This window comes from Daldinia decipiens (assembly GCF_022478715.1).
Source record: "Daldinia decipiens strain CBS 113046 unplaced genomic scaffold F4813scaffold_21, whole genome shotgun sequence".
Classification (NCBI taxonomy): domain Eukaryota; kingdom Fungi; phylum Ascomycota; class Sordariomycetes; order Xylariales; family Hypoxylaceae; genus Daldinia; species Daldinia decipiens.
The window spans coordinates 494,976-508,234 of record NW_026054564.1 but is presented as its reverse complement, the minus strand read 5'-3'; the positions used below and the strand labels follow the sequence as shown (position 1 = coordinate 508,234).

The window sequence follows — 13,259 nt, the reverse complement described above, 5'->3', positions numbered from 1 at the left end:
CTACCTGGGTACAATACTGCCCACCATTAACGGAACCTAATCTGCTAATGCAGGGCACTTGGTGTTACCTAAACTTTTTAACGGGAACCCTCTCGCCAATCATATGGACAAACCTACCTGCTCCCACTTAACGCGTCTTAAATCTTGAAATCCTACCCCTCAACGCGTCTTCTATATGTACCTAGCTAGGTACCTACTTACCTAAACCACGGGATCTCGCGCCAAAGCCATAAGCCTCTGAGGGGGAGGGGTGATGCTATAACTCATTACAACAATGGCCTCTCTACAAAGCCAGCAGCCTCGTGAAGAGCACCCATCAGTACCTCTCAGCCAAGCTAACAACCTCTTAATTTCATTCACCCAGTTCCTCACAATTTGCATCCATAATATCCTCTACTATCGCTCTATCTACCCAGCTCAGACATTTCTCACCAGTCGAGCATATAACCTACCGGTTCATCAGTCAAGACATCCGAAAGTATGTTCGTGGATCCGCGACGCTGTAGATGCTGTAAAGGGACAGCTTGTCCTAGGTGTTGTGGAGCGCATTGCTATTGTCATATATGACGGACAGGCAAGAGTAATGGAACGATGGATGTTTGATGTCGCCAACTTCCCCGCATGGAAAGGTTTCAAAGAAGCAAGGGGCCCAAGAATAGAAGAAGAAGACGAACTTGTTGAAGGGGCTAGAAATGTTGAGAGTGGCGTAGAGGGAAAAGTGAATTGGGCCAACGTAGATGAACAACTACGTGCTACTGTGAGGAAGTTAACATATGCTGCTGAAAAGATTACACCACTTCCAGATGGATGTACTTTTACTATTGCAGTGGAATTACGAGATGAAAGTGAAGCGCCAATAGGGGTGAGTGTTTATAATCAAGATCCCAGCTCAAACCCTCAATTAATAATAATTAACAAGCATTAGCACCCCCAACCTTGGATACCTTCACAACCAAATCTACAGACAAGATCCAGAGACAACCCAGCGCCTGGTCAAGATGTTGGGGGAGCTAAGACAACTCCCCTCTGTGCAGTAGAAGCCGGGCCTTTGTTCTTTGAATGCTGGGTTGAAGAAGGCAAAGCTAAAGAACAATTATCATCACCCTCGTCAAGTGAATAAAATTTACATATTCATGCTAATACTACTTGTTCAGTGTGAGCTTACGTTATTTTAGTATTTGGGGGATTTTATATTAGTTAAAATAATGTGATACTGTAGTCGTCTAGTATGTCTTCATTCTCATTTCAACAATTTCCTTGAAGCTACTGGCAATGATAGCAAGGGCTTAGAATTATACAGTCCAGTAATACAAACCCTTTTCCGTGAATATCACACCTTCGCCTAGACGCCTCATAAAGTCAACTTTGGCTCATCAACTAGTCTGTTGTGGTGTATTAAATGATATCTCCTCCACCAAATCCTCCAAACCCTCCACCAAATGGACCGCTTCCTCCCCCTGGCCTGCGGCCTCCTAGCCTTGGGAGGCCTCCCGGACCTAGGGGGTCATAACGAGCTCCCGGTGGTACCTGAGGGTCAAATTCACCATTTCCACCGCCAAGGCCTCCGAATAGAGGGTCATCAAAAGTTGGATGCATGCCTTGACCTCCACCAGGTCGCGGTAGGCCCCCTCCAATGCCTAATCCGGGACGGAGCGGATCATGCGGTCCTAGCCCAGGGGGGTGTAGATCATCAGCCCCAATATTCCCAAATGGGCTTCGGGCAGGCTGTCGTAGCGGAATTCCCGCTGGACGGTTTATGTCGTAAGGGTCTTCGAAGCCCGGTGGTGGGAAATCGCCAGCCGGAACCGGGTTGCGGGGCGGTGGGCTAAGGGGGTCATTATAAGGGTACGGCTGTGCCGGCTGGGGCAGTGGATCCGGTATTACAGGCTGTCTTGGCGGTCTTCGACCCGCTTCGTCAGCATCGTCGCGCGCGGCTCTGTCATCAGCAGATTCCTCGTAGCCTTCTTTCTGAAGAGAAGGAAGGAGTTTTTGGACAATATTGATTTTGATCAGACTAGCCAGGTCCTCGATACGGCTTCCAGAGATGAAAACATTCTGTAGGGTCTGTGGTAGGTTGGAGCGATCCTCTACGCCATCGCCATCGATGGCTATTCTGACAGGAAGAGCCGCGTTAGAGATGAAATCCTTTATGGTGACTTCAACGCGCGTGATACGTTCGTCATTAATACCCAGGCCACGGATCTCGGCTTTGCCTCCCATCCGATCAGTTCTGATAACGAAGCGAAGGGCTGATTGCTGGTGCGCATAGACAAATGCATATGTGTTGAACGACGCATTCCAATTCGGCGGAAGCCGAGGGGCTAACTCATGGCACTGTGCTTCTATTAAACAATGCTTAGTATCATGTAAATCGTATAAGCTAGATATATATGTACCTTCAAGTTTATCTTCATCGAAACCAAGGAGACGGAATCCGAGAGAAGCCATGCAGGCGTGAGAAAATAAAGCTAGAGCCTCATGGGAACTACTCAAGTCAGATGTGGTATCGCCTTGGGGATGAGTAGGTAGAGCATCGGCCATCTGCTGAAGGATGGCCGACGAGCTTAGAGGATTAGTCGACATAATGAAGATGAGTTCATCCGACACGTAGGTTATAGTTTAAAGCAGTTGATTGAAGCTTTACATGCGATATCGTAAGATGTATATAGGAAGAATGATAAAACTTAAGTGGTAAACTGCCGATATCAGAAGAACTTATTACATGGATTTGCCGCTTCTTTATGTCATTACGTTGTTGCCTTCAGCCCTACGAGGTACGCAATATGTATTAAAGCGGAGTTTGGCAGGCGGGGTAGCTTTATCTTATCGGAGCTTACTCATGCTTGTATGAAGTATACTACCCCTTTAAGAGGGAGTGCCTGTTTATTCACTACGGAACCTTGAAGAACATTTTCTTTTAGTTGTCATAAATTGATTCTCGGAGTTTACTTTCTTACATGGCATTAGAGCTAAATGAGCTTGGGGAAGGGAGCCGGGACTAATCTCTCAACCCTCTTTAGGGATATGCTACAAACAAAGTTTCCCGACTAAATTCGTATGATAATAATACGATAAGTACCACAGACCTAACGTTAGAAAAATATGATATAAATTATTTGGTTAGTTATTTTATGACAGAGTATCGTAGAGCACAGAGTGAGAGATAGGGGCCTGGCTACTGGTGTAGTAGTGCATTGGTGACTGTGTTGATCCATTCCCTCCCAAGAACAAGGGAGGGAGGGAGCTATAGCAGTCTTATATCACCAGGTAATTCTAGAAGATTATGTACTCCTTTATGCAATTGGCAGCTTGCCATGGGCCGCAAACATCTCTCTATGCTCAATCGTCTAAAATATTATATTTCTATAAAAACTACTGCTCCGCGTATTTTATTCAAGACATATGTGCCATAGATATGTAGTATTTATCTCTGGTATTCTACCTTCCCTATTTACTTTGTATCGGTGGATGACGAATCGACTAATATATATGAATATAAGGATCATAATAATACTCTCTATTCGTCACAGTACCAGTACAGAAAACAGCACGACTTTTTCACTTCTCCTCAGACAACGGGAATTGCCTCTCTTGAAATACTCCAGGTAGATCATACCGACTATTTAATATGAAAACCATCACTAGGCTTCCAGGCCCCGATGAAGAGAGCGAATTCGGGGGATCTGGATCTGCCTCGGCATCGCTCTCGAGGAAGACCCGCCCAGGTAGTTCTTTTCTATCAAAGAAATGTCTCGCTAAATTTTCGCCGTCTCCTCTGATAAACTACGAACCTAACTAAGGAACATTTCTTCCAGGATGGTGATGAATAGTACCTAATTGCATGGGTAGGTATTTTTGTTATACTTCACTTATTTAATTAGATGAATAAAGCCAACTTGATACAATAACTCAACTATATATACACTCTATATTCAATTATCAACAGGATTATTAGATGAAAGCGTACGAATGACGGCCGGTGCCGCTACTGGAGCACAACTTGCCTTCTATATTGCTCTATAATTTCCTGTATTTCTAAATAGATCCTAGAAGAACTTAGAGCCATGAACAGGCTCTTTCTAGTGGACCTCGGGTTTTAGTAGACAACCGACTTATAAACGGAGCAAGCTTATAGCGTCTAGTCTCGAATAGAGTGGTACGATACGGTGCAGTTCTACGTAGTGCTATTATATGACAAGATGCTTATTTAGTTCGTGGGCTTTCGGTTAGTTATTGGTAATTTTACCCTCACATTAACTCTGCCTCTGGCTCTGATATTTTTTTAAAAAAAATATGCATCATACATAGTAGATCAACAAAATCTCTACCATAAGCAGTGGTTTTAGTCAAGGTTAAGCGATGATGGTCCAACAACTATTGAAATGTGGTATATAATATAGATGTTCGTCATATTTCCTTCCATGTTCTCTCATTGTCAAAAAGTGATTCGTCTATATATCGGTAAAGGAAGTATCACATGTAATCTGACGTTAGATATAACGAAATATTCCCCGTTAAGCATATTCCTCGGTTCTGCTGAATGAGGGATGTAGGTTGTCTATACCTTACGATACTAACTAGAGCAAAATCCCATTCTTCATAAACTAAAGTAGCTAATTGTAGAAAAGACTAGATGCGAGCTACGCACAACATCACCGACGCTAGACGCTAGTCAGGGGTAAATCGCCTAGTCCAAGCTGTCAGTAATCTGACCTAGGCGTTTATTAGCTAGAGTTCGATTGTTTACGTCGAAGTATACAGCAATTTCCACAATACTCGCTTATCTCAACCACGTGTGGAACGCAGCCGCTCTCTAGCTGCTTAGTACCTGGTATATAGGTCAGTCCAAGCTACTCGATAGTCGACGACTGAGGCTTTCAGCTACCCCACAAAGCACTGACGGCTGGGTCTAGACTCTCTAGACGCTCTGTCACCTTTCGATTCTAACGGCAGCTCGTACCCAGAGAAGTTAGCTCTCAGCTAGATGTCTGCTTTAGATTCTGCATCGATTGAGGATACTCGTAGGCGGCTTAATTAGTCAGAAGAGAAATAGAGCCATCTTACTAGGCTACGTGATGGATGAGGATTCTAGTATTGGATTCCCCTGATGCCGGTCACATTAAGAAATGCATTCAAATAGACCGCGATGAGACCGGTTTCTGAATTTCGACCACCAGCCTTTGTCTCTCGTCGCTCTTTACACTCATTCAAAGTCCTTCGTTTTACTTTGCTCACCAGTGTGTCTTCGTCAACATGAGGTTCGAGACTGTCCTTGTAGCCCTCCTTGCGAGGGAGGCTGCGGCTAGGTGTAAGTCGGTTTTTCTGTCCAACTACCCTGGTGCCGGCGCTTCAAGCTCATCCTCGGGAGCAACTGGGTATCCTGGAGTTTCGGCTTCGTCGGGTGCTTCGTCAACGGGATCCTCGTATGCCGCTACCAGCACTTCCTCCAGCGGATACCCGAGGGAGTCTTCGTCTTCTTCCGGCGCTGTCTCCAGCAGCTCTGTAGGCCCATCAGGCAGCTCTAACTACTCCATTTCGGAATCCTCTTCCGTGTCCGCGTCGAGCACCAGCTCAAGTTACTCTTTCTCCGAGTCCTCCTCTGTGCCCGCATCCAGCAGCTCGGTAGACCCGTCGAGCAGTTCAAGCTACTCCTTCTCCGAGTCCTCTTCGGTGCCTGCGTCTAGTTCCTCAAGCTTTTCTATCACAGAATCCTCGTCTGTACCTGCGTCTAGCTCTTCGAGCTTCTTCGTTACATCGTCCTCATCGGTGCCCGCGTCTAGCTCCTCCTCGAGCTTCTCTATCACGGAGTCCTTCTCTTCCTCGTTCGTGCCAAGCTCCACATCCTCGAGCTCTGCATCCAGCTCTTCGGAAGCTGCTCCTTGCCCGACCCCGACCGACTTCGTTGTCGGAACTAGCTCTTGCGGCTGTTCTTACGATGTTTTGGATGACTTCAGCATCCGTGGTAACTGGATATCTATGCACGATTCGGTCAGCTTCGAGGACTGTCTCGGCAGGTGTGATGACACGTCTTTATGTATCAGCTTCACTTTCAAGAACCGTATCTGCTCAACCTACGGTGCCCGTGTTAACGAGGGTGTTTTCTCTGTTGAAGACGCCGGCGCTAAGAGTGGTTCATTGATCGTCGCAACCTGCAGTGGTACTTGCTCCAATCCCGGTCCTGCTCCTGGTTATGAGGCTCCTATCGTCGAGGATACTTCCACCTGCCGAACGACCTTTGCCCAGAAGCCTCCTTCTTTCATCTACACCACCCTGGAGACCGGCACTGTTACTCAGACCTCTGTTGTGGTTGCTACCACCACTGAGGAGATCATCTCTACGCCCACCTCGACTACCACTACTACAGTTTTCACTACTGTTACTAACACCGAGACCGATACGCAGGTTACGGACACCTACTTCACGACCACGACCGAGTACACTACGTTCACAAATATCGAGACTACCACTGATATTGTTACCGACACCACCACCAACGTTATCACTGTGTTGCCCACCACAACCACCGTTGCCACGCCTGCTGGTTTCACGCCTATCAAGTCTGCCCTCCCTAACGTTGTAGCCCGCACTGTTAACCGCGTTCTTGCCGGCCGCACAATTACCGCCGGCTGTCCTGTTGCTACTCCTGTCTTTAACGCTGGAGATATCCAGACCTATGTTGCCACAGTCGCCTGTGGCACTACAACTTATACCACCTCGATCTCGACCGCCTCGACCTTGACCACCGTCCAGGTCCTCACTGCTCCTGTTTCAACCGTCACAGATACCACCACCAGCGTTATCACCACCGTTACCACCGAGGTTCCCATCCCGGCCGAGACTACCATCACTGACGTTGTTACGGAAACTATCCAGACTACCTCGTATGTGCCCACTACGACTACGGTCCTTGCCACCGCCTCCACTACCCTCACCGTCGGTCCTACCCCCACCGCCTACGCCCAGTGTGCTAGCAACAACATTGCTTCTACCCTCAACCGCCAGAGCATCAACTACCTATACGGCTCCCTCATCGACCAGGGCACCATACCTTCTGCCACCGACTGCTGTGCTCTCTGCGCTACTACTGCTCACTGCGGTGGTTTCGCCTACAGCACCGTCGGCAGGTGCTACACCGTCAAGGACTACGGCGTCTGCAATGGCGGCAACCGTGTCGGAACCTTCGGCCACGTTGCTGTGTCCAGCACCAACATGGTGGTTGGCAACGGTGCCTGTGGCCAGCTCCGCAACTAAGGAAAAGCGCCTCTATACTCTCTATAGCAGAGTCTTCGCGTGCCCCCCTAATATCCCGGTGGTCTGCCCCTTGGAACTCGCCGTTTCGGCTGGAGAGACAATAGATTGGGTTAGCTGCCGGTTAATATGAACTAATGATAATATATGTACATATGTGGATACTTGTGCGTGCAGCGTTAATAAGGATTAAGATTAAACAACTTCATTGTTAGAAGTCGGGGTTGCTGGTTCAACAGCACCATGCTTAATATTCTCTATATATAGGATTAAATTTAATAATTTTACACATGTATCCCGAATGAAAAAACACTTGAGCTATTTCTATTTCTTGTGAATGATAATTCAAACTGCCTCGAATGTTCCATTTTGGCCTTGACACTGACTCTCAGTAAGCCATAGAAATTAAAATAATTATCATAAAATACAGCTTTATGTTATTCATCAGAGGTAAATCCATTCCTTCATATTGAACGCCCCATCAAGTTGCCATAGTTTAAAGTTGAAGCTTGTATATCAAAATGTCTAAAACATCTAGTCAGCGTCAAAGCTATAAGACTGTGAACCTCACGAAAATCACCATATACACACGACACGAAAAGTTTGGATAATATTTTTGCTAGAGGTTAACAAGTGAAAGTATATTCATGCCTATCGATCGAGTTTTATCTAGATATCGTGTATGTGCTCAGGGTATGGGATGTCTAGGTACTTACTGATCTTCCACCAAACGAGCGACTAAAAAACAAATGTGTCCTTCTAATTTACCAACCCCTTTTTCAGCATCATTGCCGTGCGCCGCCGACAAAATTCTCTATTCCGGGTATGGAAAGCTTCAAGGACTTAACTTGACACCTCCGTCATCCTCCTCCTCCTCCTCCTCCTCCTCCTCCTCCTCCTCCTCATTCTCATTCTCATTCTCATTCTCTTCATCTCCCCCCACCTGTCCATCCTTGCCATCATCATCATCATCATCATCAACGACACTAACGCAAGACTCGTACTCCCCAGAAATGCTACTAGCACAGGACTCGTAGTCGGATTCGGCGCTGATCATATTTAACTCCTCGGCGATTTCGCACAGCGCGCACATCTCGTCGGAATCCTTATCGTAAAACGTAAACTCGATGCCCGTACGGCAGCATCCGCGGCTCCTGTTCCGTCGCGCTGCGTTGCACGTGTGCCCCGAGACGTTGGTGTCTTTAAGGATGGTTCCGCTGCATCGGCTGCACTTGTATACCCAACACGTACCGGTACACATCTTGGCAGGATTACCTTCAATCGGATTCTAGAATTTTGGGCTCTTATCTCACCTCACTCTTACGACTAGGGCCTAAGGCGAGGATAGAAAGGTGACTAAGGGCAAAAAGGAGGTTTAGCTGGTTTCGGATTGCTGAAGGTGACACTTTATCTTACTGAATAGAAAATAATTATGATATTCCAGGGGGATATTAATATAATTAATTGTATCTTACACACAAAGGAGATGTGTATGAACAGAGAGACACGATTGTATAATGTATTGGTGAAACTGAAGGATAAAGACCGATGTTGGAGTAACTAATAGAAGAGCCACGAACAACTGTTACAACTTAAGACAATAAGAAAAGAACTTCGGTAATATTGCCACAGAATTTAGGTATTCGTCATTACAAGCTAATTATACATAGCTAGCTGCTGTGAAATTCAGAATTCATTATACCTGGGCTTTGTTCCCAGTTTGAATTTCCAATGAATGTACAGCCAACCACTCGTGGCCCTGTATACAGTATTGGTACATCATACATTCGCTGAAAATAAAACATGAAGGCTCCGGACACCTTTGGGACTTTGCAGACCTTTCCCACCTTATCCAATGCACCTATAGAAAACGCCTTCCACCCCACCGCTATGTACATCTACCCCCCCTCCCCCCTAAGAATAGGAACTGTGTTATGTTTTATGCATGAATTTTCAAGCCGTGACTTTAGTATACTATGGGTATGATATTAGAGTCATCGTGTTGGTAAGCAGCAGATGCTTACTCGTACCAAGTCGTACCTCATACATCATTGTGCTGGTGAAGGACTCCAAGAAGCGTCTTAGCTCCCATTAGAACACATTATCCTTGAATGGAAATCTTGTACGGCCCCATGATTCGTATAGAACAAATGTCTTTATCATTGTGAAACTCTTCGATATTATATCGTTACCAACGACGCCTAAGTCCTATTAGTGATCAAAAGTAAACGGGGGGAGCGTAGGGGCAGCTTACGAGTACGCCTCAAGCGTAGGTTGTCGACGCTTGAATTTGGGCGTTGTATCGCTCAACTGCCTCTTTGTTGACTCTCCTCCACTATCCGTGCCACTGGTTGAAGGTCGCCCAAGCCCTAGTAGTTCGCGTTCGATAGGATCAAGTGGCGATCCTTGAGACTCAGATATATCAGTTCCGAATGAAGAGCGTCGGCTGGCTGGGCGACTTCTGTTGACGCTTCTAGAACTCTGTCTGCTCGATGGCCGGCTATGTGGCTGGGGTATGTCCACTGTCTGGCCTAACGGTGTTGACGGCCGCGCATTAGCCTTATCCCGATCATCTGGTAGCGATAGATTAATATGCTGGGCTACAGTTTCTTGATTTGATCCATTGGTCCTATTATCAAGACTTTCAAGTCGCGATTGGCTATCCAGAGTTTCTTTTGGCCCTTGGGTCCATTTGGCATCATCCGTAGGTACAACAGGCGCCTTTGAGGGCGTGTAAGGGGGTTGCTGAGAATCGGCCTCGACTAACTCGCCGGGTTCGGGTGGCGATGTAAATTTCAACCTCTTGTTGGATGGATCATCATATGGATAATCACGGTGACGCCTCTCTGACTTGAAGTCATCGGTGTCGTCGTGGAAATCGGTCCATCTCCTCTTCTTTTGATCTGATTTGTAGTGTGAATCTTGATATTTTCCCTGGTGTCGGCCTGGTCCTTTCGAATTGTTGAAGCGATGTCTGCCAGTGTCGTTTGAGTTTCCAGAGCGATCTCGGCGACTGCCCTTAATATTCAGGTCCTTCTGAATTGCCTTATTGTAATCATCTAACTTCTCAAGCCGAATTTCCGTCGGGTCTAAAAACATAGGATGATGCTGCATTACCTGCCAATCCCGAGTTTCGCGGATGCTTTGCGCAAAATCATCAACGTTACGCGGCGTGATGTACCGCGACTTCAAAGCCTTAGCGTCGAATGCTGGAGGTATCATTATATCCTCGAAGTATTGCGCCGGTAAAGGTGCTGCAATCGGGTCTACCTTGCTACTTAGCGGGAGCTCTAGAAATATGGTCCGCTCATCCCAAGTAAAATCTTCATTGCTCTCATCTTTAGTTGTGTCGACGGTTGTCTCCGGGTCACCATGGTCGGATGCAGAAGCTGGCTCAGATACTATCTCGCCAGGCTCAGGCTCCTGATCTGTTTTAGCCGTTATTGGCGTTTCTCTATCCAAAGAGCTCCTATCGCGGCGCACTGGTTCGCTTGGAGTCGTTGCTGGCTGGTGCTTTCGTCGGTGATGTTTATCCCACTTGTCTGAATTCTTATAAGGCTGAAACCGGTCTTGGCGATCTTGACGCTCTCGACGCCGCTCATCTTGAGACTTACCATGCCCCCGCCTACGAGAAGGTCGATCATCTCGGTATGAGGGTTTGCTATGCCAGTCATCGCGGTATTCATCTCTATACGGTTGGCCATTTGATGGCGGCGAACCGTGCCACGCGTCTTGAGGATGCCAAGCTTCATTTGGACGCCTATCTTCGTAACGGCGCTGGTGATCCCGACCGCGCTCGTAGCGATTTCTGTCATCCCCGTATTGCGGAGGATAAGGATCAAGCGGTGGATATGGTTGGAAAATGGCCGGAGGATCACGCCGAGGTGGGCTATACTCACTCTGATGATATCCCGGAGGTGGTCCCTGAAACCCGTATGGGGTAGGCGGAGGTACGAAACTGGGCGGCGGCGCATATGGTGGTGGTGGAGGCCCGGGTGGATATTGCTGGTGCGCGCCATACGGAGGACCTGGCGGACCCGGAGGACCCACGGGATGTTGACTGGGCGGGTACTGGCTAGGCTGGCCAGGAGGACCAGGGGGGTAGTCATTGGGGAAATACTGATTAGGACGTCCAGGAGGGGGAATATGATGATGGTGATGATCATAGGGTCCGGGGATATGGCCTGGTGGACCATACGCGGAATTGTAGGCGCCTTGGTAAACCGGAGGATTCAATGGCTGATGAGGGCCAGGTGGCGGTGGTCCCGGAGGTCCATACCTATCATAGGATGGGTTCGGCGGCGGCAGATGACTTCCGAACCCAGGACCGTAAGATGGTGGCGGAGGATAGCCCGGGATCGGGATTGGACCCGAATGATAGGGCTGAGGCGGAGAATTCTCGAAACGAGGCAATGGAGGTGTCGGGTGAGAAGAAGCGAGAGGAGGTGGAGGGGGGTAGCGCGTAATTACCGGTCCTTTACTTCGCTTGTTGGACACGAAGCTATCATTACGAGGACTATTGCTCGACTGTTGTCGCGCCCAGGAGGCCTCTAATCCACTAACATATTTTTAGTCGGTATAATCGTGGATAATGAGGTGGAGGGGAAAATCAAGCGCGTGATCAAGATAGAGAGCCATGATTACTTACGCCGGCACTTTCCGAGGCTCCTCAGGACATGCAGTGAACATATGGCCCCGTATACCACAATTATAACAGGGCCGTTCGTTATGGTCTGGCACAAGACCCGGGGCAACTTGGGCCATTTTAATAGAATAATGGGAAGAAGAATCGAGAGTGACAGTGTGCTAGTGAAAGCGTGTCTTCTTAATATAGAATGTATAGAATGTAGTTGGCAACGAAGCGAAGCTGGTGAATTGCCAAGCGCCTGAGCGCAACGGCAAAGAGCAAAGTTTATAAACTTCGTAAAGCGGACATGTACGTATCTACAGATTGCGAGGCTTTGCTGTACTTAAGGCTCTAAGAGGCTCTAGGATATGATTATCATGCTGAGATAGAAGTAAGTCTTCAACATCATATAGTAAGGAAACGTGAGTTTGTCGCGACAAGACCTAACATACGCGGGGCAAGAGAAATTGACAGTTGGCAATGTCATCTGAGGTTCGAGAATAGAGTCAATTAGGCGCGGCTCATGGATATAAGAGAGATATAAGGATTACGCGATGAATAGCGAGGTGCTTGATCCTGGGTATAAGTTGCCTTGTTGAGCCAAACTTATGGGATCAGCTTCTCACCGCGACAAAGCAAAGACCACCACCAATACAAGTCCCTCCACTCCGATGACGCGGAAATAATTGTTGCAAATTCATCAAGGATGCTCTGTATTTGCGATAGAAGTGCAATCCAAGCTTGATATGATCAGTGGGGGGGGTATTGATGCTCGATATACCCGACATAAATATCAATAGTGATGGGCTGAAAGTGAAGGTTTCACGGGTGAGATTGAAATGTTCAAAAGAAAAGGTACAAGGCATCGCGGCCATTAGGTACCTAAGGTACCACCACCAAAGCGGCAAAGCGGTAGCGGTTAAACTTCGGACCGCGCCGTAGACTAGAAGTACTAGAAATAGGTACGGACGTGATTCACTTTGCTTCACGTTGCTTCACGACTTTTAGAATCCTCAGTTAGACTACGCACATAAGACACTACAAGAGATAGAAAAAAACGTGAAAAGAGCGGGTAAATGGTCACGGTCTAAGATAAAGGCAATTAATCTCAGATGAGGACAAAAGAATTCTATTGTAAGACAATAATACAACGCCATGAGGCTAGCCTTGTAGGCTCCAGGCCAGATGATAGATATCAAACATCAAACATAAGAAAGTCTTGGTATTGAAGATATGGTATTTGATGACGACTCTCCCAACAGGTAGGCCTTGATGTCTAGAAAATAAAACATAGGTGAACCGACATAAGGCCCAAGCTGTTTAGGAACCAACTTTGCGTGCTCCATCCATTCTCAACACCTTAACTTGCCATAAGGTAAACTAC

At 47.2% G+C, this 13,259-nt stretch overlaps 5 protein-coding genes across 5 annotated transcripts; 2 read left to right on the top strand and 3 right to left on the bottom strand.

The window, feature by feature from the left end:
- Positions 1-171: 171 nt before the first annotated feature.
- F4813DRAFT_125208 (DNA-binding protein) lies at positions 172-1,221 on the top strand. The gene is made up of 2 exons (XM_049238643.1): positions 172-862; positions 926-1,221. The coding sequence occupies exons 1-2, from the start codon at positions 275-277 to the stop codon at positions 1,118-1,120; spliced, it is 783 nt and encodes a 260-aa protein (XP_049098731.1). The 5' UTR covers positions 172-274; the 3' UTR covers positions 1,121-1,221.
- A 174-nt stretch (positions 1,222-1,395) lies between these two features.
- Positions 1,396-2,583, bottom strand: F4813DRAFT_390471 (PI31 proteasome regulator N-terminal-domain-containing protein; the record flags this gene model as incomplete). Its single annotated transcript, XM_049247023.1, has 2 exons — positions 1,396-2,342; positions 2,397-2,583. The coding sequence occupies 2 exons, from the start codon at positions 2,581-2,583 to the stop codon at positions 1,396-1,398; spliced, it is 1,134 nt and encodes a 377-aa protein (XP_049098730.1).
- Positions 2,584-5,253: 2,670 nt separating this feature from the next.
- On the top strand, positions 5,254-7,295 carry F4813DRAFT_397339 (uncharacterized protein; the record flags this gene model as incomplete). Its single annotated transcript, XM_049247933.1, has 1 exon — positions 5,254-7,295. The coding sequence occupies one exon, from the start codon at positions 5,254-5,256 to the stop codon at positions 7,249-7,251; it is 1,998 nt and encodes a 665-aa protein (XP_049098729.1). The 3' UTR covers positions 7,252-7,295.
- Positions 7,296-8,083: 788 nt separating this feature from the next.
- Positions 8,084-8,647, bottom strand: F4813DRAFT_397337 (uncharacterized protein; the record flags this gene model as incomplete). The annotated part of the gene is made up of 1 exon (XM_049247932.1): positions 8,084-8,647. Exon 1 carries the CDS (start codon positions 8,507-8,509, stop codon positions 8,084-8,086), a length of 426 nt encoding a protein of 141 aa, XP_049098728.1. The 5' UTR covers positions 8,510-8,647.
- Positions 8,648-8,865: 218 nt separating this feature from the next.
- Positions 8,866-12,715, bottom strand: F4813DRAFT_363252 (uncharacterized protein). The gene is made up of 4 exons (XM_049243679.1): positions 12,328-12,715; positions 11,897-12,255; positions 9,503-11,806; positions 8,866-9,449 (listed from the first exon to the last, which is right to left on the bottom strand). Exons 2-4 carry the CDS (start codon positions 12,010-12,012, stop codon positions 9,437-9,439), a joined length of 2,433 nt encoding a protein of 810 aa, XP_049098727.1. The 5' UTR covers positions 12,013-12,255; positions 12,328-12,715; the 3' UTR covers positions 8,866-9,436.
- Positions 12,716-13,259: the final 544 nt, after the last annotated feature.